Source organism: Macaca mulatta, chromosome 2, assembly GCF_049350105.2.
Source record: "Macaca mulatta isolate MMU2019108-1 chromosome 2, T2T-MMU8v2.0, whole genome shotgun sequence".
Classification (NCBI taxonomy): Eukaryota; Metazoa; Chordata; class Mammalia; order Primates; family Cercopithecidae; genus Macaca; species Macaca mulatta.
In genome coordinates this window covers 2102107-2124454 of record NC_133407.1, presented here as the reverse complement: position 1 = coordinate 2124454, position 22348 = coordinate 2102107, and the positions used below count along the sequence as shown (strand labels likewise).

General features: G+C 43.4%; 1 protein-coding gene across 1 annotated transcript; it reads right to left on the bottom strand.

The window, feature by feature from the left end:
• Window positions 1-879: 879 nt before the first annotated feature.
• FBXO45 (F-box protein 45) lies at window positions 880-22274 on the bottom strand. The gene is made up of 3 exons (XM_015132593.3): window positions 21632-22274; window positions 11124-11480; window positions 880-4028 (listed from the first exon to the last, which is right to left on the bottom strand). The coding sequence occupies exons 1-3, from the start codon at window positions 21947-21949 to the stop codon at window positions 3843-3845; spliced, it is 861 nt and encodes a 286-aa protein (XP_014988079.1). The 5' UTR covers window positions 21950-22274; the 3' UTR covers window positions 880-3842.
• Between the last annotated feature and the right edge of the window lie 74 nt (window positions 22275-22348).

Sequence of the window (22348 nt, the reverse complement as noted above, 5' to 3'; positions counted from 1 at the left end):
GGGTGGATGGCTTGAGGCCAGGAGTTCGAGACCAGCCTGGCCAACATGGCAAAACCCCCTCTACTAAAAATACAAAGATTAGGGCCGGGCGCGGTGGCTCACACCTGTAATCCTAGCACTTTGGGAGGCTTAGGCGGGTGGATCACAAGGTCAGGAGTTCAAGACCAGCCTGGCCAACATGGTGAAACCCCGTCTCTACTAAAAATACAAAAATTAGCCAGGCGTGGTGCCGGGCGCCTGTAATCCCAGCTACTCAGGAGGCTGAGGCAGGAGAATCGCTGGAACCCGGGAGGCAGAGGTTGCAGTGAGCCAAGGTCGTGCACTCCAGCCTGAGTGACTCTGTCTCCAAAAAAGAAACACACACACCACTCCCCTTCTATCTCTTCAAACAACTCGCTTCTTCAAAATAACAACAACAACAACAACAAAAAATAATAATATTAATATGACAATCTACATAGTTTGGGGACTTAAAAGTTAAAGCTGGGCATGGTGGCATACACCTGTAATCCCAGCTACTTGGGAGGCTGAGGCAGGAAGATTGCTTGAGCCCAGGAGTTCAAGACCAGCCTAGGCAACAGAGTGAGACCCTGTTTCCAAAAACAAACAAAAGTTCATTATACAATAGTTTTTTATGGTTTAGAGATCTGCTATTTTTGAAACGCTTTCTCCAGTCAAATCATTCTAAAAGGCAGAAAATGCCTAATCACTGAACAATGATTTCAAATATTAACTGGGTAAATCTTACTTTCTTTAGGTGTCTTATCGAATCCGTATCTACACTTTATGTGAATGAGGGAGATGAAATAAATGGCTTAACATTCAAGTCAAATAATGAAAAAATAATGGCAACTATGAAATGACATTAACCACAAATTCCTTGTATGAAAAGATTTAATGAATTATGAGCCATTGACCATTACAAACTTTAAGCCTTAATATTTCTTCTTTCCTATGTAAAACCAGGTAATTAAAACAGCCTGTCTCAAGTATGACAGAAGACCGTAGTAGGAATAATGGTAACGTCTGCTTCCACGTCTGCAGGCTTCGTTCACGAACCAAAGACAGTGCTCCCCGTTTCCCAAGTCAACAAAGTACGGTCAGTCACACCCTCCCTGATCATACTATGGATTGAAATAGAACGCTCCTTTGACTTTTAATAGCACTTTCCATCCACAGCACAAGCACCTTCCCATTATTTTCTCCTTTACCCTCAATATCCTTGTGAGGTAGTGAAGGGAGGGAGCAAGGATTTTTTTTTTTTTCTATTTTGCAGATGAGAAAACTCAAGGTGAATTTTAGAACAATGGTTCTCAACCTTGGCAGCATATTGAAATGACCAGAAAGTTATAAAAATCCTTATGACCAGCTCATATTCCAGACCAACATCAGAATCTTGGCATATGGAACCCAAAGCATCGATACGTCTTCAAACACTCCAAAGTGACTGCAAAGTGCATACAGCCAACGTTGAGAACCACTGGTTGGAATGATTTATACTCAATCTTCAGGCATAACTGTCTTCTACCTAAATGCTCTTCTCAGCACCAATGACAAAGATATTCCATTTCCTTGAACATTGTAGCAGTTTAATATTTTGTAGAGCTACTACTGGTTTTTAGTGACAAATTTACGTAAATGAAGGCTCTTCATTACCCAGATGCTCATGCTATTAACCTCAATTGCATATGATTTGCAAATGGGATATTCTGGAATTTAAACCTTTGAGACAAGAATGGCTTGTTGTTAAATATTGAGGCAATTATTTCATTCTAGGTCCAATATGCAATAACCATGTGTTTCGGTTTTCCACTCAGCACCTTCAAAACTGTTGCAAATGAATGTTTACTAACAAGACAAAAGAGACAATTATAAACCAAACTCTCAACAAAAGCTCTTGGAATGGCCACATCACAACCTGAAAAAGAAACAAGTACTTAAAGGACTTGATCATTTTCTAACAAGTCCATCTTCATCCTGAACCACTTCTCGTTTAATCAAATTTTAAACTTTGCTGAATTGTGTTGTTCTACACCAAGAAAAATAAATTTCTATACCATCTATATTCTCTAATACGCTTAACATATAATTCCACTCAATACAAGGAGGTTTCTTCTTAACCTGCACATCAAAAAGAATCTTTAACAGATTTCATCTTTTCAAGCAATGTATCAAATACACAATAAATACTTGTAAACTTTTCTGGTGGCAACAATAAATCTTTGTCCTATGGCTGAAATCCCTTGCTTCATAGGAGTACTGAGAATCTTAACTCCCAAGGGCAACCCAAGAATCCCGGCCAGCTGCCTAGTGTCCCTAATTAGATTCAAAACAAAATACACATACAGCAAGAACTCAGAAGTACAAAGATTTTGCTTGCCTTTGCCAATTCCTATGTATCTAAAACCATATAATTTATACTTTCATACAGAAAGATGTCTGTTTCTTTTCCAACAAAAGAAAAACTCTCAGCTCATGTGGGTTGGATTATTAATTCAAAAGCATTTTAGTGATGAGAAATAAGATTTGTAAGTCAAAATAGGAGTTAATGTTAAACTCTTCTACAGTGAAACCTTCAAATATTGCCAACCTGAAGTTTTCAGCACAAGGTGTCATATTTCAAGTCCCATGGGGGCAATTATCTATAATGAGATTAAGAATATTCTTAACCTGTTTCAGGTGGGTAAGTAAACATTTTCTTTATAGCCCCAATAACGAGTTTGAGGCTTAGATTAGTTGCATGATGTAAACAATATGAAATTAATTTTTTTGATAATATCTACAGCATTTATAAGGCTACAAAATAAAAGGACCATTAATCAATTCTTTTTTTCCTAGGCTCTAGGACTAATATTTGTGGCCAACAAGAGCAAATGGCAATGTTCTGTGTTATGAGACACTTTCTTAGAAGGCCAGAAATAAAACTGGATACCAAAAGATACACATTACTATTATGTTGAGATCATCCTTACTGATATATGTATAATTAGAAATAGATTTGCCTTCCCTCAATCTTTAGCCAGGAGATTGAGAGATCTTTACTATAATTTTGATAGTAAAAACAAAAACAAACCAGACTCTAACAGCTATGGGAACTGGAAGCCAAAAATAATACAAAATGAGTCAATACAACACATCTCCTCTTAAAATCCTCTTCTTTGTAGTTAACCTAGCTGTCCCCAAATGTTATTCCAATTTTGTAACCATGTAGTGGTTTTTAAGAAATTAGAACTAGAACAAAGCAACCTGTTTGTCCTTTTTGTTTTTTTTACAGTTTTTTTTTTACACACATATTGTATATACAACTTTTAAAATAGCTGCACAATTTTATATCTCACTTTTAGAGAAGTGCAGTCCAGGCAGACCATGCTTCTCAATATATTAAAAATATTAAATAAAACCCAACCAGTTTCATACTTTTCTAATAGTCAAGCTGGCCAGAAAAAAAGGGACTGGAGAAAGAACAGGCAGTTGTAAAATGGGATCAGTCTTCACAAACACACTACTTAAAAATCTTGCTATTTCCTTATCTTATCCCTTTGACAGCATCTCTACAATCTCACCTTTCAAGTTGGAAATAACACATTGCTAACTTGGAGACAACATCGGTTGCAACATGCATATGTCAACTGCCCACTCAACCAACTGCAACCCTGAGGATTTTTCTGGCCCAGTGGGAAGAGGAAACATGAAGATAATCTCTGCTGTAGAGTTGCTTCTCCAGTTTACAACTTCATGTGTTTTCAGGATGTTTCTTGGACATGCAGTATGACAGTCACTTCACGGTTCTACTTCCCATAAGCAGATCTCTCCTCCACTCTGTCATCACAAGAAAGCCACTGTCATCCGTCCAGAGGTTTTCCAAGGTAAACCAAAGTCACTTCTGTGTTGCCATATACAGCAGAAACTGCTGGGTATAAGCAGACCTTTGGAAGTCCTCTAAAGGCAACCCCCAGGAACTCATATCCACGTTCAAAAGCTAAAGTCTTATCTTCCATGTCCAAGATGACTCGAATTCTTTCTCCTATCTGCAAATAGACATCAAAAGGTTAGAAGAAAATCTGCCAAGGGCATAGCTAGAAGACACAAGACACAAATCAAGAATTTGAAAATATTAAGAATATTATCCTGAAAGCTGTCTAGAAAAATCACAAGGGAAGCTTTCTAGTCAGGGAGAATCATCTACAAAAAAAGGACATATATCTGGTCAGGTATGGTGGCTCATGCTTGTAATCCTAGCACTTTGGGAAGCTGAGGTGGGCGGATTGCTTGAGCCCAGGAGTTCAAGACCAGCCTGGAAAACACGGTGAAAACCCATATCTACTAAAAATACAAAAATTAGCTGGGTATGGTGGCGCAAAGCCGGTATCACACCACTGCCCACTACACTCCAGCCTGGGTAACAAATCACAAATGCTTACTTTGATAGTTTTGTTTCTAAGACTCACATGGAATCTACATTTAATTACTAACAATTTAAATGTTCCGGCCGGGCGCGGTGGCTCAAGCCTGTAATCCCAGCACTTTGGGAGGCCGAGGCGGGTGGATCACGAGGTCAGGAGATCGAGACTATCCTGGCTAACATGGTGAAACCCCGTCTCTACTAAAAATACAAAAAACTAGCCGGGCGTGGTGGCGGGCGCCTGTAGTCTCAGCTACTTGGGAGGCTGAGGCGGCAGAATGGCGTGAACCCGGGAGGCGGAGCTTGCAGTGAGCCGAGATCACGCCACTGCACTCCAGCCTGGGAGACACAGCGAGACTCCGTCTCAAAAAAATAAATAAATAAATAAATAAATAAATAAATAAATAAATAAATAAATGTTCCACCTGAACACTCTCTAGATTGATTTTATTCACTCTTTGTTTAAAGGTTTTTCTTAAGGTTAACACTAAAATCTATAACTTGACATATTTCACCAAAAAGAACAATCTAAATCAGCTTCTCAAATTACTATACCATACATACAATGAAATTTTTTTTTTGAGACTGAGTCTTGCTCTGTCACCCAGGCTGGGGTGCAGTGGCGTGATCTTGGCTCACTGCAAGCTCCGCCTCCCGGGTTCACACCATTCTCCTGCCTCAGCCTCCCCAGTAGCTGGGACTACAGGTGCCCGCCACCACGCCTGGCTAATTTTTTGTATTTTTAGTAGAGATGGGGTTTCACCGTGTTAGCCAGGATGGTCTCGATCTCCTGACCTCGTGATCTGCCCGCCTCAGCCTCCCAAAGTGCTGGGATTACAGACGTGAGCCACCGTGCCCAGCCATACAATGCAATATTATTCAGCCATAAACAGAAATGAAATTTTGATATATGCTACAACATAGACCCTGAAAAGATTATGCTAAGTGAAATGAGCCAGACACAAAAGGCTAAATGGTATGATTCCATTTACATAAAGTATCTAGAATCGTCAAATACATATAGTTGTAGAATAGAGTTTACCAGGGGTGGGGAATGAAGGAAACAGGGAATGAACATAGTAGAGATTACGATGGGGTGAGGAAAAAGTTTTGGGTATAGATAGAGGTGATGGTTACACAACATGTGAATGTATTTAATGCCACTGAATTGTATACTTACAAATAGTTAAAATAATAAATATGCATATTTCACCACAATTTTAAGAATCACCATAGTAAGACACATAGCTTTTATTTTATTTTATTTTTTTTATTTTGAGACAGAGTCTCACTGTCTCCCAGGCTAGAGTGCAGTGGCGTGATCTCAGCTCACTGCAAGCTCCACCTCCCGGGTTCACGCCATTCTCCTGCCTCAGCCTCCTGAGTAGCTGGGACTACAGGTGCCTGCTACCTCACCCAGCTGATTTTTTCTATTTTTAGTAGAGACAGGGTTTCACTGCATTAGCCAGAGTGGTCTCGATCTCCTGACCTCATGATCCGCCCGCCTCAGCCTCCCAAAGTGCTGGGATTACAGGCATGAGCCACCATGCCCGGCCTGACACAGCTTTTAAAGTTTACAGAGCAGTTCCACATATAATGTGGAATCATGAATAATCCAATCTGGCTACAAATTCTAACACAGAATATAGAATAGGCTTATTAAATAGTCAATTTGTGGTTCACAACTCTGAAACACCTGTTATAAAAAACAGCAGCACTGATTATTAAACGAAACTGGAAGCAGAATATATCCAGATTTTTCTCATTTGGAAAAGTAAGCAAAAAAAAAAAAAAAAGGATGTTTCATCTTTATGGTCTGCATTTATAAAAGGATGTTGCATCTACAAAATTGGAAAGAGAAAGTCCTAATGTTTGCAATCAAAATTTAATTCTTCCTGATTATGATAACCCCTGCTATTGTCATTTACTTTCCTTCACTGTGTTTCCTGTTAACAGTAACTGCCAACATCTGCTTTTTTCCTCCCTTTGCCCACCTCACAGATTAACCCATTTTATGGATCTAAGAACCTCCAAATCATCATCACCACCACCACCACTCATACCAACAAAATATTAACAACAAAGTAGAAATGAAAAGCTAATTCTGTTGGGTATTTGTTTTGTGTCTTATTTGTATTATCCCATTTAATCCTCACACTAATCCTAGGAATTTTTATCCCTATTTTACAGAAGTTGAAACTAAGTAACAATTACTCCTGGTGAAATCTGCAAATTTGCTTCATCTTTGAGCATACGGCATGCACAAAGCACAGGGTGGAGAAAGCAGAAGCCTTACCATCTTTAGGTGTCAGGGGGTAAAACTTGGGAGACAGCAGAGCAACTGGAAACTTAGAGGAGGAACTCCAGAAGCAACAGAACCACAGAAAGGATGAACCCCAAAATCTGAGAATTAACTGCCCAAATCCCTGAATGACCACTATATTACAAAGGCACAGGGTCAACCTCCAGGACTGAGAAAGCAGCAAAGCTGAAAACACTGAGCAGACGTTAGCTGCTGTACATCACAAGAAACAGAGTTTATAGTTTGAGTAGAGGCAAGTTAACTGCCTACTAAAACAAGAAAACCTATACTTTTTAGAATAAAGCAGTTTCTAGAAACAAAACATTCAGGAGTTACTACTACGTATTATCTACACATCTAGGTTTCAATGAAAAAATTACTAGATATGAAAAGAAACAGGAAAGTGTGATTCATATTTAGGGGAAAAAAGAGCAATCAATAGAAGCTGAACCCAAGTGGGCCTAAGTGTTCGATTTGGCAAAGACTTCAAAGCAGCTATTATAAATATGTCCAAATAATTTTTAAAAAATATAATATAAACAAACAAGGAATCTCAATAGAGAAAAGGAAATTTGCTCTAAAAAAGAACCAGGCCGGGTGCAGTGGCTCACACCTGTAATCCCAGCACTTTCACTTTGGGAGGCCGAGGCGGGCGGATCACGAGGTCAAGAGATCGAGACCATCCTGGCCAACATGGTGAAATCCCGTCTCTACTAAAAATACAAAAATTAGCTGGGCATGGTGGCACGTGCCTGTAGTCCCAGCTACTCAGGTGGCTGAGGCAGAAGAATCGCTTGAACCCGGGAGTCGGCGGTTGCAGTGAGCCCAGATTGCGCCACTACACTCCAGTCTGGCACCAGAGCGAGACTCTGTCTCAAAAAAAAAAAAAAAAGAAAAAGAAAAAAAAAAAATTCTAAAGCTGAAGTGTACAATAAGCAAAATTTACTAGCCCGGCTCAATAGCAGAGGTGAGATGGCAAAAGAAAAAAATTTATAACCTTGAATACAGAACAACACAAATTATCTAATTTAGGTCAAGCACTGTGGTTCACACCTGTAATCTCAGCACTTTGGGAGGCTGAGGCAGGCAGCTGCTTGAGCTCAAGAGTTTGAGACCAGCCTGGGCAAAATGGCAAAACCCTGTCTCTACAAAAAATACAAATATTAGCCGGGCATTGGTGGGGAGCAACTGTAGTCCCAGCTACTCTGGAGGCTGAAGTGGGAGGATCGCTTGAGCCCGGGAGGCAGGTTTCAGTGAGCCAAGATCATCGCACCACTGCACCACTCCAGCTGGGGCGTCAGGGCAAGACCGTATCTCAAAAAAAAAAAAAAAAGAAAGGAAAGAAAAGAAATTATCTAATGCAAAGATTAGAGAGAAACAAGGTTGGGGAAAAAAAAACAACACACAGCTTCAGAGGCAGAGATAAGGACAACATCAAGCAGTCCAACACTTACATTAAAGGTAAATGAACTAAACACTTAAAAGTCAGAGACCGAAGCTGGGTGAGGTGGCTCACGCCTGTAATCCCAGCACTTTGGGAGGTCGAGGCAGGTGGATCACTTGAGGTTGGGAGTTCGAGACCAGCCTGACCAACATGGAGAAACCCCGTCTCACTGGGCATGGTGGTTCACGCTTGTAATCTCATGACTTTGGGAGGCTGAGGTGGGCGGATCACGAGGTCAGAAGTTCGAGACCAGTCTGGCCAACATGGTGAAACCCTGTCTCTACTAAAAATACAAAAATTAGCTGGGTGAGGTGGCGCATGCCTGTAATCCCAGCTACCCAGGAGGCTGAGGCAGGAGAACTGCTTGAACCGGGACCCGGGAGGCGGAGGTTGCGGTGAGCCGAGATCATGCCATTGCACTCCAGCCTGGGCAACAAGAGTGAAACTCCATCTCAAAAAAAAAAGTCAGAGACAGAGACTGGGTTAGATAAAAATCAAGATCCAACAATATGCTGTGTAGGAGCTCCACTTTAAATACAAAGACAGACTGACAGAGGATTACTAGAGTCAAAGGAGGTCATTTCATAATAAAAGAATAAATCAGGCAGGGAGATATAACAATTAGAAATGTATATGCACCAGTAGTAACAGAGCTCCAAAATACATGAAGCAAACACTGACAGAACTAAAAGAGGAAAGAGACAAATTGGTAAGCATAGATGGAGATTTCAATACTCCTTTCAGTAATGATAGAAGGGGTAAAAAAAAATCAGTAACACTATATAAGACTTAAATATTATCAATCGACTTCACCTAATTCTCATTTACAAAATATTCCATTCAACAAAAGAATATACATTTTTTCAAGCACACATGGGACACTCATCAAGAAAGACCACATATTAGAATAAAACAAATCTCAATAAATTTAAAAGGACTGAAACCATAAGCATGTTCTCTGAAAAACATAGACTTAAGTAAGGGCTTTCACTTACAAAATCATCACAAGGGTAAGTGATAGGACTTTCTTTTTAGTGATAAAGTCTACACACCCTTCTCCTTATAGTATCTGCAGAGCCTAAAAGGATAGTGAGGAAACATTCTATGAAAAAAAAATCCTTCCAGCTTTTATACCTCAGGAAATAGGATGTAGTTTTGGTTCTTTGGTTCAGTATGCCTGACTTGAGGTCATTACCGAGGCTGGAACTTTCACGCCACATGTGGCTCTGAAATATGCAGCCTATAGTTCTTTAAAGACTTCCAATTTCTTATCAGATTATTATATATTACACCCTGCTGGGTCTATAGTAATAAATATGGCTTTTACAAATAGGACTATAATTTTAACTTGAGTCAAATGAGTATGCCTTAAGCCTAAGATGAAAAGAATAAAAAATACAGCAGTTTGCCTGAATCTGCCTGTCTCTACAGAAATCACTGATGCCTCCAGGGGCTCTGAATCCGCAGGCGGAGGGTATGGTGCATGTGCATCCACAGAGATGTACTTACTGGGGTAAGGAGCCTAGAAAAAGATGTGGAAGTGCCATGATATAGGAAAGATGACCATCTAGAGCAGGGGTATTCAATCTTTTGGCTTCCCTGGACCACAACGGAAGAATTGTTTTGGACCACACATAAAATATACTAACACTAAAGACAGCAATCACCTTTAAAAACAAAAAATTGCAAAAAACTCTCACAATGTTTTAAGAAAGTTTATGAATTTGCATTGGGTGGCAATCAAAGCCATCGTGGCTACCTGCAGGCTGTGGGGTGGACAAGCTTGATACAGAGCATGAACTGGCAAACTACGGCCCCTGGACCCAATCTGTCCCGCAGCCCACAAACAAGGTCTGTGGAATACGGCCACGTTCATTCGTTTACGTATTATCGATGACTGCTTTTGTACTATAGAGTTGCAAGTTGTGACAGATCCTTACCTTGAAAATGACATTAAAAAAAAAAAGTTGTGACAGAGACCATACGGACTGCAAAGCTTAAAATATTACTGCCTGGCCGTTACCAAAAGGTTTGCCAACCCCTGATCTGGAGCAAAGATAGGCTGCTTAAACTTGTATTAGGAAACACATATTGAGAAAGATCATTTACATATTTATTTAAAAACTGTCAAAAAATCTCCTTGAGGCCGGGCGTGGTGGCTCACGCCTGTAATTCCAGCACTTTGGGAGGCCAAGGCGGGTGAATCACGAGGTCAGGAGTTCAAGACCAGCCTGGCCAAGATGGTTAAACCCCATCTCTATGAAAAATACAAAAATTAGCTGGGCATGGTGGCAGGTGCCTGTAATCTCAACTACTCGGGAGGCTGAGGCAGAGAATTGCTTGAACCTGGGAGGCGGAGGTTGCAGTGAGCTGAGGTCACACCACTGCACTGCAGCCTGGGTGACAGAGCGAGATTCTTAAAAAAAAAAAAAAAGGCCGGGCGCGGTGGCTCAAGCCTGTAATCCCAGCACTTTGGGAGGCCGAGGCGGGTGGATCACGAGGTCAGGAGATCAAGACCATCCTGGCTAACATGGTGAAACCCCGTCTCTACTAAAAATACAAAAAACTAGCCGGGCGTGGTGGCGGGCGCCTGTAGTCCCAGCTACTCGGAGGCTGAGGCAGGAGAATGGCGTGAACCTGGGAGGCGGAGCTTGCAGTGAGCCGAGATCGCGCCACTGCACTCCAGCCTGGGTGACACAGCGCGAGACTCCGTCTCAAAAAAAAAAAAAAAAAAAAGAATATTTTCCTGCATAGCCAAAATCAAAATATAACACCCAACAAAATTAACTATAACCTCCTAACATTTAAAAAAAAAAAAAAAAAAAAAACTTGAAGTCTTGGTATTTGAAAAAATAAAAAATAATAAAAATTACCAAAAAGACAAAACAAAACTGCTATACGAAAATTTGTAAATTTAAAACAAATTAAAGCATGATTTGACAAAGGCCCATACTTGAGAAAAACCCGTTTCTCACCTGATATTTTGGTGCATTGTTGCACTGTGGAAAACTGCCATTGACTTCTCCATTATGTAGTAGATTATTGTCCACCAGATTCCAGCCCCAGCTCTGGTCATCACTGCCCAGCAATGCCACATAACCTTGGCACTGCATGGGGGCCCGTTTCGTGGCAATTCCAATCACTGCCACAGTGCCCAGAGGGCCCTCCCACCACACCTCCCATGCATGGCGGCCCTCACTGAAACCAATCTTGGTCCTTGCACCATCAGTGCTCTGAGCAATGGGGTTTCGATGTAAAGTAAAGCCATTCTTCTTAATGTAGACATTCCTGGAGCAGTCATTAGTGCTGAAGGCATGTTGAAAAGCACGTATCTAAAAAGATGAAAAATAGACCAAATAAATAACGTTATTTTTCTTAAATATTAAAAACTTCAGGATGTATGTTTTTAAATAATGAACTTATATATTTTAAAAAACACAAGTATTTCCAAATAATGGCTAAAGTTTCAGGATGGGATACTAACAGAATAAATAACATTAAAAGTAACTGCCAAACGTTTCATCACTGACCAAAATTTTAAATTGTAGTATTTCCTCAAACAGACTTCTTAAAACATCAAAAGATACCAAAAAAAAAAAAAAAAAAAAAAACCTTATATCTTAGAGATAATACTGAAACGTTTATGGATAAAATAATGATATCTGGGGGAATTGCTTTGAAATATCCAGAGATAGAGTGGGAAAGTGTGCAATATAAATATGAAACTAGACTGGCCATAAATTAATCATTGGCAAAGCTTGGTGATACGTATAAGGAAGTTCATCAAACTATTTTCTCTACTTTTGTTTATATTTGATATTTTTATATCAAAAAGTTGAGACATAGTTTTCATATGGGCAATGCTGTCATCAAAAATAATTATATTTTACATAAAATAGAAACTTTAATCATAGCAACTCTAAAGTTTATGAAAAATTTTAGTAAACACAAACTACTTTAGATCCTCAGCCTGCTTGCCAGGTATGACTTACACAATAAACAAAAAATCACCAATCTCATTTTACCAAATCAAATAATCCCCTAGATAGCATCTAGATTCAAGTAACTAGAATTTATAAAGAGAAGCTATCAATAAGACAACTTAGTTGACTCTTCAGCAAAAACAAAAGTTTACACTTCCAAAATAAAGAGGGTATGAAAATAGCTCTTTCATACAAACAATAACAATTTCTCATGAACAATTTTAAACTTTTAGTTTGTGTATTTTAAATTTTTTTTAGACAAGGTCGCTGTCACCCAGACTGGGAGTGCAGTGGTACAATCGTAGCACACTGCAGCCTTGAACTCCTGGGCTCGAGTGATCTCCCATCTCAGCCTCCCAAGTAGCTGGGGTTACGGGTTCGAGTCACTACGCCTGCCTGGTTTGTATGTTTTTTAAAAATCCCTTCTTTACTTTAGCCAAACTACCCAAAAGCAGTGAAAGGCTGGGACCTATGCTTTGGTGAACCTGAGAAATCAACTCCAGAGTCACAGAAGCTCAGCATTCAGGAAGACCCTTAAAGGCCACCTAGTCCTTCTCAAGGATCTCAACGCGGGTGAGTGCGAGAGGCCCAAAGAGAGGCCAAGTATCCAGCTCCCTCACCACCTGTTCATTTGCCACTCGCTGGCACTCTACTGTTTCGCTGTACTGCAGGGCACAGATTTTAAAAAGGACTGTTTCCAATATCCCCTGCATTCATAAGGAGGCTACAAAACTGAAGCATTCCCAATGTTTTTCCTATCTGCTCATATTATAAAATACTTGAAGGCACTTATAAGACCAAAACATAAGATTCAGTGAAGGGGCTGGGCGCGGTGGCTCACCCCTGCAATCCCAGCACTTTGGGAAGGCAAGGTGGGCAGATCGCTTGAACTTGGAGTTCAAGACCAGCCTGGGCAATGCGGCGAAACTCCAACTCCAGTAAAAATACAAAAAATTAGCTGGGCATGGTGGTGCACGCTTGTAATCCCAGCTACTTGGGAGGCTGAGGCAGAAGCAATGCTTGAGCCCAGGAGGCAGAGGATGCAGTGAGCTGAAATTGCACCACTGCACTCCAGCCTGGGTGACAGAGCAAGACCCTGTCTCAAAAAAAAAAAAAAAAAAAAGAAAGAAAAGGAGATAAAGGAGATTAAATGGGGGAAGGAACATGTCCCCAAAATAGCAAATACTATCTAAATAACTCAAGAGAGTAATATCAATAATTCACCATAAAATAATTAATATTTCCCTATGCCTATTCCCCAATTCTTATAAATTCCAATTGCACACTGACACTATTGACAGCCTCTTCCTCAAACTTTTTTTTTTTTTTTTTTTTTTTGAGACAGAGTCTCGCTCTGTCACCTAGTCTGGAGTGCAGTGGCTCAATCTCAGCTCACTGCAACCTCTGCCTCCTGGGTTCAAGCGATTCTCCTGTCTCAGCCTCCCCCAAGTAAATGGGATTACAGACGTGGACCACCACACCTGGCTAATTTTTGAATTTTTAGTAGAGACAGGGTTTCTCCATGTTGGCCAGGGTGGTCTCAAACTCCTGGCCTCAGGTAAACCGCCTGCCTCAGCCTCCCCAAGTGCTGGGATTACAGGCGTGAGTCACCACACCCAGCCCTCTCTTCCTCGAACTTCTATGACATCTTCCTATTTCCCTGGACTGATCCTGTATCACTTCCTTTTTTGGTAACCACCCCTCCTCCACCATCACCAAATTCTCCAAACTCGGTTCTCAACTCTCTATCTGAATTATTTCCAGACCTGTCTTTCTAAAACAGCACCTTTACTACATCTCTTCCCAGTTCTATAACCTTTGGTAGTTCCATACTTGGTACCATTACCAACTGCAAATTCTTCTGTCTGGCTTTCAAAGCCCTCCAAATCTGATTCTTCCTATTTCCCTTTCTACCTTGATGATGATGTTCTTGCTTACAGTATTATAAGTGTTTTCTTCTCCCACACATTCTCTAAGACCCCCTCTCTATTAAGCTACTTTTTTTTTTTGAGACGGAGTCTCTCGCTTTGTCGCCCAAGCTGGAGTGCAGTGGCGCGATCTCGGCTCACTGCAAGCTCCGCCTCCCGGGTTCACACCATTCTCCTGCCTCAGCCTCCAGAGTAGCTGGGACTACAGGTGCCCACCACCACGCCCGGTTAATTTTTCCTATTTTTAGTAGAGATGGGGTTTCCCTGTGTCAGCCAGGATAGTCTCGATCTCCTGACCTCGTGATTCACCCACCTTGGCCTCCCAAAGTGCTGGGATTACAGGCATGAGCCACGGAGCCCGGCCTACTAAGCTATTCTTAACCAGGGCCACCCAATTCCCTTTGTTTCTCCCTCTGCTGAGTGCTTACCCACGACTTTCTGTACTGCGTCACAATTTAGTAGCTCTTATTTTCTAACACATCTTTAACCACTAATTCTAGTAAAAAATAACTTGCAAAAAAATCTAATCTAATCTAAATTGATCAGACCTCTATGGGAAACAGAGGACAGTAGAACATGTCAAGCAACACCACGATAATGAAATCAGCAAAATCGAGCTGAGAGTAAACAACCTGGTTTCCTCAACAAATAAGATGGGAGGTTGGGGAGATGGTGAGTGAATATGTAGACTAAAACAGCCTTAAGAGACACACCAACCTTTGCCATGGGACCCTTATATAGATCTTGATTATATAAAACATAAGTTTAAAATGCAACTTTTTTTTTTTTTTTGAAACGGAGTCTCGCTCTGTCGCCCAGGCTGGAGTGCAGTGGCGGGATCTCAGCTCACTGCAAGCTCAGCCTCCCAGGTTTACGCCATTCTCCTGCCTCAGTCTCCCAAGTAGCTGGGACTACAGGCGCCCGCCACCTTGCCCGGCTAGGTTTTTGTATTTTTTAGTAGAGACGGGGTTTCACCGTGTTCACCAGGATGGTCTCCATCTCCTGACCTCGTGATCCGCCCGTCTCGGCCTCCCAAAGTGCTGGGATTACAGGCTTGAGCCACCGTGCCCAGCCTAAAATGCAACATTTAACATTTATGAGACAACTGGCAATTTGAACACTGAATTTTTGATATTAAGGAATTAATGTAAATTTATATTTAGATGTGATAAGCATACTGTGATTACATTGTCTTTGTTTTTTAGAAACAGATACTGGAAACTTCATACGAAATGGGAAAACAGGCCAGGCATGGTGGCTCACACCTGTAATCCCAGCACTTTGGGAGGCCGAGGCGGGCGGATCACGAGGTCAGGAGATCGAGACCATCCTGGCTAACACGGTGAAACCCCGTTTGTACTAAAAAAAAATACAAAAAACTAGCCGGGCGAGGTGGTGGGTGCCTGTAGTCCCAGCTACTCGGGAGGCTGAGGCAGGAGAATGGCGTGAACCCGGGAGGTGGAGCTTGCAGTGAGCTGAGATCCGACCACTGCACTCCAGCCTGGGCGGCAGAGCGAGACTCTGTCTCAAAAAAAAAAAAAAAAAAAAGAGAGATCGAGACTGTCCTGGCCAACATGGTGAAACCCCGTCTCTACTAAAAATACCAAAATCAGCTGGACGTAGTGGCAGGTGCCTGTAGTCCCAGCTACTTGGGAGGCTGAGGCAGGAGAATCGCTTGAACCCAGGAGGTGGAGGTTGCAGTGAGCTGAAATCGCGCCACTGCACTCCAGCCTGGGTGACAGAGCGAGACTCCGTCTTAAAAAAAAAAAAAAAAAAAGGGAAAATAAAGATCAAATTAATAAATTAAAAACAATCCATAGCCTCACAGTCCCATGCACAACCTGGATTTTGTTATGGCAAAAGCAGCATGAAGACCTAGCTTAAAATGTAAGTCTGAACTTTAGATAATTCTCATCAGATGCCAAATATGACTGAAATAATGCTACGGGGGAAATATGTAAAACAGGAACTTAAAAAAAAAAAAAAAAAAACTAAACAGACTAACAAACTCCACTTTCCTGTTTTATGCTGTCCTAAATCTTTTCCTGTCCTTCTCTGTTATCCAGGCTCCTGGGAAAATCCATTTGACGCCTCCATCTTCCTCATCCCATTCACCTAGTCAGCTGTCCACCTATGTATACTGTTTTCTACAACAGCTCTCCAGCCATCCCCTTCTCTCCTCTAGGTACCTGTTCCGGTCTGCAGTCTCTCTGGTGTAGGCACTAACCCCTGCCCTCTCCAGCTCATCTAAGGCCTAGTTCTTTTAAAGTACAGCCTTTGTCACTCTGCTGTTCAAACTTCTATGGTTTACAGCTGTCCAGTACAAAACCCAAACTACAGACTGAAGGCTATATTTCAAGGCCCTCCATGATATATCTAGTCCCATAACATAGCTTTATAATATTTCCCTCTACTCCCTTTCATTCAATCTAACTGTACTATTTATTTAGCGCAGATCTCTCCTCTAAGCTCCAACCTCCAACAGCTGCCTATTTGAAATCTCTCTCAAAAATACTGTAAATGCTGCTCTCCCAAAACTGAACTCATTGCCATTTCTTCAAAACTTAGCCCACCAGCCTGGGCAACATTGTGAGACCACATCTCTACAAATAAAAATTAAAGGGCCGGACGCGGTGGCTCAAGCCTGTAATCCCAGCACTTTGGGAGGCCGAGACGGGTGGATCACGAGGTCAGGAGATCGAGACCATCCTGGCTAACAGGGTGAAACCCCGTCGCTACTAAAAAAAAAAAAAAAAAAAAAACTAGCCGGGCGTGGTGGCGGCGCCTGTAGTCCCAGCTACTCCGGAGGCTGAGGCAGGAGAATGGCGGGAACCAGGGAGGCGGAGCTTGCAGTGAGCTGAGATCCGGCCGCTGCACTCCAGCCTGGACGACAGAGCGAGACTCCGTCTCAAAAAAAAAAAAAAAAAAAAAATTAAAAATTAGCTGGTCATAGTGACACATGCCTGCAGTCCCAGCTACACAGGAGGCTGAAGTGGGAGGATCGCTTGAGCCCAGGAGTTCAAAGCTGCATGCAGTGAGCTATGATCATTCCACTGCATCCAGCCAGGGCAACAGAGCAAGACCTCATCTCAAAAAAAAAAAAAAAAAAAAAAAAAAATTCTAGATCAAATGATCTCTACATTATGTGAGCCAAATTCTAGGATTCATCCTTACCACTTCCCTCTTCTTCATCCCTATTTCAAATCTATTGCCAAGTTCTGTAGATTTTTACTTACTAAATCTGTCCATTTCCATCTCCTCTACTACCTACTTCCTAATTGACCTACCATATTCCAACCTGTTCTCCATACTAAAGTCAGAAGTAATCTCTTAAAATGCAAAATAAGGCCGGGCGCGTGGGCTCACGCCTGTAATCCCAGCACTTTGGGAGGCCGAGGCGGGCGGATCACGAGGTCAGGAAATCGAGACCATCCTGGCTAACACGGTGAAACCCCGTCTCTACTAAAAATACAAAAATTAGCCGGGCGTGTGGCGGCGCCTGTAGTCCCAGCTACTTGGAGGCTGAGGCAGGAGAATGGCGGGAACCTGGGAGGCGGAGCTTGCAGTGAGCCGAGATCGCGCCACTCACTGCAGCCTGGGCGACAGAGTGAGACTCCGTCTCAAAAAAAAAAAGCAAAATAATCATACTACCAATCCCCACATCTCAAATCCTTCTTGCTTAAAACTCAAAATGGCTTCCCTATACTTTGGCCCCAGTTCACTTCTTCCATGTTTTTTTTTTTTTTTTTTTTGAGACGGAGTCTTGCTCTGTCGCCCAGGCTGGAGTGCAGTGGCGCGAACTCGGCTCACTGCAAGCTCCGCCTCCCGGGTTCATGCCATTCTCCTGCCTCAGCCTCCCGAGTAGCTGGGACTACAGGCGCCCGCCACCTCGCCCAGCTAGTTTTTTGTTTTTTTTTTTTTGTATTTTTTAGTAGCGACGGGGTTTCACCGTGTTAGCCAGGATGGTCTCGATCTCCTGACCTCGTGATCCGCCTGTCTCGGCCTCCAGCATCACCTTTGCTCTGTGCTCCAGCCACATTGACGTAGTTTCCATCCCTCACATTCATAAGGTTCCCTCCTGGAAGGCCGTTCTCGCTCCCCTTGGCCTACTTATCATCCTTCAGATCTCAGTACATGGATCACTTCCTCTGAGAAAGCCTTCCCTCACCTCTCTACCTAGGTTAAATCCTCCACTACAGACAATCAGAGCACTAGGTATCCTTCCTTCATACCACCATACCAGATGCAGTTTTACATCTGTGCGATTATTTCATTAATATCCATTTCCCCTACTAGACTGTAAGCTCCATAAGGCAAGCCATCCATAAGAGTCTGTGTTTCTTTTATCTGCCACTGCTTCTGCAAAACTGAGCATAGTGCCTGGCACTCATTTTTTTAAATAAAAATATGTTGTACAAACCTTTTACTTTCCTGTTGTACTGCTTCTGTTCAGAGTACTTCCTCTTCCTAAAATATTCAACTCCTTCTCATCTTTAAAATTCAGCTCAAATATAACCTCAACCTCAAATCTTCTCCAATCCTCCACTCAATTTGTAAATGTCTCCTTTCACTGAACTTCCAGTATACCTTTTTATGTCTGTAACAGTAAGGAGCAGTTTTTACCACACATTAACAGTTCTTTCCATACTTTTTTTTCTCCTCTACTAGATTGAAAGACTTTCCTGCTAGACTATTTGACTCCTTTTGAATTAATCTTTTATCCTGAAAATATTCAAGAAAAGTCCTACAATGTGTGAATGAACAGTGATTGGTACAAGTCTACAACATCTATAATGCACATAGCAGAAAGGCAAAGTATTAAAAACCTCAGAAACCTAAAATATCTCTGGAAGGATACAAATCGTAACACAGGTTGCATACCTGGAGAGGAACTGGGTAGCAGGGGGACAAGGATGAAAGGAAAACATTTTGCTTGATATTATTTTGCTTCTATTGAAGCTTGACTCACACGACACATTATCTATTACATATTATAATATGATTCTTGAATCATGTGAACATTTCTATTACAAGTCAATTACCAAAACAACAACTCCTAGTTTAGGCTGGGTGTAGTGGCACACGCCTGTAACCCCAGCACTTTGGAAGGCTGAGGTGGGAAGATCACTTGAGCCCAGGAGTTTGAGACCAGCCAGGCAACAAGGTGAGACCCCGTGTCTGTGAAAAATAAAAAAGGAGCCACTGTGGTAGCACATGCCTGTAGTTCCAGCTACTTGGGAGGCTAAGCTAAGGAGATCACTTGAGCTCAGGAGGTTGAGGCTGCAGTGAGCTATGATTGCGCCACTGCACTCCAGCCTAGGAGACAGAGTGAGACCCTGTCTCAAAAACAACAACAAAAACTCCTAGTTTAAAATAAGTAAAAACAATAAGCTTTATGGAAAAATAAAAACTAAATAAAATTTATGAAACCTACACATTTATAAAAGTAGGACAAAATTCCAATAATCTGCACTCACCTATATAAATTACAACCAGTATCCACTGAATAGCCACCATGCACAAATAGTCCTAGTAAATTATTGTTGGCCGGGCGCGGTGGCTCAAGCCTGTAATCCCAGCACTTTGGGAGGCCGAGACGGGCGGATCACAAGGTCAGGAGATCGAGACCATCCTGGCGAACCCGGTGAAACCCCGTCTCTACTAAAAAATACAAAAAATCTAGCCGGGCGAGGTGGCGGGCGCCTGTAGTCCCAGCTACTCGGGAGGCTGAGGCAGGAGAATGGCGTGAACCTGGGAGGCGGAGCTTGCAGTGAGCTGAGATCCGGCCACTGCACTCCAGCCTGGGTGACAGAGCGAGACCCCGTCTCAAAAAAAAAAAAAAAAAAAAAAAAAAAAAATTATTGTTATTTTGCTTAATAGAAAAACAACTTGAGGCCGGGTGCGGTGGCTCACGCCTGTAATCCCAGCACTTTGGGAGGCTGAGGCAGGTGGATCACGAGGTCAGGAGATCGAGACCATCCTGGCTAGCACGGCGAAACCCTGTCTCTAGTGGCGGGCGCCTGTAGTCCCAGCTGCTCGGGAGGCTGAGGCAGGAGAATGGCCTGAACCCGGAGGCGGCGCTTGCAGTGAGCCAAGATCTGGCCACTGCGCTCCAGCCTAGGCGACAGAGCGAGACTCCGTCCCCCAAAAAAAAGAAAGAAAAAAAGAAAAGAGAAACAACTTGATAGTTGACATATTTAATGGCAATGTTCCCTGTCTTCTATAACTAAAACCAGTTTTACTATAGAAGTATAAATTTTACATGCTTCACATGAAAAAAAATTTTTTACTTCTTACTCCGACCCCTGTTGGCAAGCTAGTATAACAAAGGGATGTTATCGCGTGGTGGCTCACGCCTGTAATCCCAGCACTTTCGGAGACCGAGGCCGACGGATCACCTGAGGTCGGGAGTTGGAGGCCAGCGTAACCAACATGGAGAAACCCCATCTCTACTAAAAATACAAAATTAGCCGGGTGTGGTGGCACATGCCTGTAACCCCAGCTACTCGGGAGGCTGAGGCAGGAGAATCGCTTGAACCCGGGAGGCAGAGGTTGCAGTGAGCCGAGATCATGCCATTACACTGCGTCTCAAAAAAAAAAAAAGGATGTTATCCTTTTAGTTACTAATGCATTTATTATGTTTACTACATTGCAATCAGACTTTATCTTCTCTTATATATGATCTTGGTTGACTGCTATACTGAACAGCTGTTAACCATTAAGCTGAACCCAAGGCCAAGACCCTTTGTTTATATGGCCTGAGAATCCTTTCAGCCCTACCACAACCTGTTCTTGACATTTTTATTTTGTATATGAAGGCGGGCGGAATACGCACAAGAATCTAGGAGAAAAAAAAGGACGCAGCGAAACTGTAATCAGCACCTTAGATGACAAACAGAAGAAGAGAGACACGCCATCCATGTGGAACTATTAAAAAGTTAGCAAGGAAACAGCCAACAACAGTAGGACAAAGCGGTATGTTAAGTGGTGCCCGTGGATGTTCTATAAAGGCCTGTATCTTTAAGTGAGCAGGATGACTAGGACTACACCCACTTGTGAGCCTCAAATATAGTGGAGGGAACTAAAGAGAACTTGGGGGAAAATAATGAAAAAAAAAAAGGTTAAAAATCAGAGTTTGGAAAAGATGAGATAAACGTGGAGTAAAAGCAAACTAGAAACTTAGAAACTAAGCCCCTGTTAAGGTAGCGGGGATTATTTAACATAATGAAGTCTATTTGGAGGCCAGGGGGAAAATTAGGATGAGGGCATTAAAAGGTACAAGAATGGTGGTCTGTCTTTAACGGGGAAAGCTGTCAAAAGTTGAATGAGTGATACAAACTACCTAGTTGTTTGAAAAGTGGATCACGGAAGTGGGGTGGGTTAAGGAGCAGAACTTCGATCCAAAGAAAAGAGAATCTTTATGTTGGGGGGAGGTGAGGAAGGTGCTGACTGGAGCCGTGGAAAGGCGGGCTGGTGAGGCGAGGCGTCTGACTCAGAAGCTTGGATAGAAACACCGGGAACGACGCCGGGGAGCGGGACTGGGGGCAGCGGTGTGGCCCGGGGCTCTCTCACCTTGGCCTTGTAGCTGGGCAGGTTGCAGAGGATGTCCGTGCGCAGAGCCTCTTCTGCCAGGCTGCGGGCGCACAGGCTCCGCCACACCTCGCTGTTCTCATCGCCGTGCAGGCAGCGGTACCAGTGCTTGCACACCAGGGCGCAGCTCCGCAGCTCGGACAGCTCCAGGTAAGAGAACACCAACTCCAGCACCCGGCTGGGCAGCCGGCCCCCGGCCCCCGCGGCCCCAGAGCCCGAGCCCGCGCCCGCGCCCGCGCCGCCGCCGCTACAGCCAGCGCCGCCCGAGGCTGCCCCAGCCCCCGGGGCCGGCGCCGCCATCGCCTCACCAGCCGGCCCGAGGGCCGCCGCCGCCGCCGCCGCTTCCCGCCGTCTCTGCTCGGAAGGCCAAGCCTCGCCCGGAGACCGGAGCGGCTCGCTCACCGCCCCTTTCAGTGCCAACCGCCGGCGCCTCCACCACTCCCGCCCCTGCCCGGGGGCGTCCGCCGCGCGCCCCGCCTCACTGAGGGCAGACGCACCGGCTGCACGGGCGTCTTCCGCCCCTCCCCCGCGGCTCAGCGAGGGCGCCGAAACCGCCCGACTCGCCCGGCCTCTCCGCGGCGCGCCAGTGGCTCCGCCATGCGGGTTGAGGGCACGAAGCAAGGGCGCACGCCCAGCTCGTTCGCGGTTCCTCTCGGCCCCGGATGTGACTGTTTGGCTGCGCCGCCTCGCGCCTTACGC